Source organism: Glycine max, mitochondrion (genome assembly GCF_000004515.6).
Source record: "Glycine max mitochondrion, complete genome".
NCBI classification, from domain to species: Eukaryota; Viridiplantae; Streptophyta; class Magnoliopsida; order Fabales; family Fabaceae; genus Glycine; species Glycine max.
In genome coordinates, this window is record NC_020455.1 from 386471 (window position 1) to 387758 (window position 1288).

The following is a 1288-nucleotide window of genomic DNA, read 5'->3' on the forward strand; positions in this document are numbered from 1 at the left end:
TCTTGAAAAGGGCGCTCAGATTTACTTGGTTGTAAGAGAAGAGAGAGGATGGGAATTGCTGATTCTATTCTAAGGCATTTCTTTCTGTGTGGGACGATGCCGCAAGCAGAGCTGGAAACGAGGTAAGACTTTCTAGAGATAGCCTTCCAGACTCAATCTTTTGACGGGATCTTCTTTAGCTGAACCTGAGTTCGATTAAAGCTGGCCTGCGCCTAAGAAAAAGCCGTTTTTTGACCTCTCCCGTTGTTCGAGCTACTTCGTAACCTCTCCTTCAAGGATAGAAGCTAGAAGCAGATAGCAGCCATAGGGATAGGTATTCAATCGCTTGCTTTAAAAGGTATGAGATTGCTCGCAGAGGACTAAGGTCGACAGATAGGGATAGGCCAGCAAATGCAATGAGAAAGTCTTCTTCTTTTCTTGCTCGTAAGCGCTTCCCTTTTCTTGCGGATGAATTTCTCGAATACATATGGATTTTCTGTAAGTGAACGGCTACAAGACCATAGAGTAGGCAGAGGATGGAAAGCAAGCGGGAATTGAATTTCTTCCTGTGAGCGATGGAATTGATTACTAAGCTTTGGAGCGAACACAAGAGCAAGAAAGGTTTCGGTTTGTGAAGTCTGAGCATTGTAATTCCTGGAGTTGTTGTTACTCCTATACCTGTTTGAGGTGTTAGAGGACTTGTCTTGGAAGACGCCTGATTGGATTCCATCCTCTATTCTCTACCCGATCTCTATGAGAGCTTTGAAGTCGGGTAGGTATTGGGCATACATATGCTTTTGATACTCTGGCAAGAGGTTTTTCACTAGAGAAGGGAAAGCCCACCTCGGAATTTGACCATGAGTTCACAGCTTAGGATCAGAAGGAACCCATCCCGTCTTTCATTAAAGCAATGGTCTACGACTCCGCTGCTTGCTTAGGATAGGATAGGAGAGCTCCTTTGTTCTTTTTGTTCTACCGTTAAGAGAAGGATCACAAGCCCTAGTCCCAAGCTAAACAGCATATTTCTTCATCTGCACCGGAAAGGGATTCATGAGCAAGAGCTTCTTTTTATTTTAAGCTTCTTCAACAAAAGCAATTCTCTCTCCTTCCGTACCTGTTCAGCCGTGAACCACTTGGCTTCTGTGGCGAGAACATTTCCCACCCTACTCTGTAGAGAGAGCTTTTTCCCTCTTCTTCGGGCTCTCTTTAGTTTGGCCGGTCTTCGGTTAACACCGGCTGTCGATCAGGAATGAGGTCGTCGATCTCCAACTCAACCTCAGGTTCAGCCGCCTCATCCAAGATGGAGGGC

General features: G+C 45.5%; 1 protein-coding gene across 1 annotated transcript; it reads right to left on the reverse strand.

Annotated features, from left to right (window-relative positions):
- Positions 1-271: 271 nt before the first annotated feature.
- Positions 272-709, reverse strand: orf145 (hypothetical protein). Its single transcript has one exon. It carries the CDS (start codon positions 707-709, stop codon positions 272-274), a length of 438 nt encoding a protein of 145 aa, YP_007516932.1.
- Positions 710-1288: the final 579 nt, after the last annotated feature.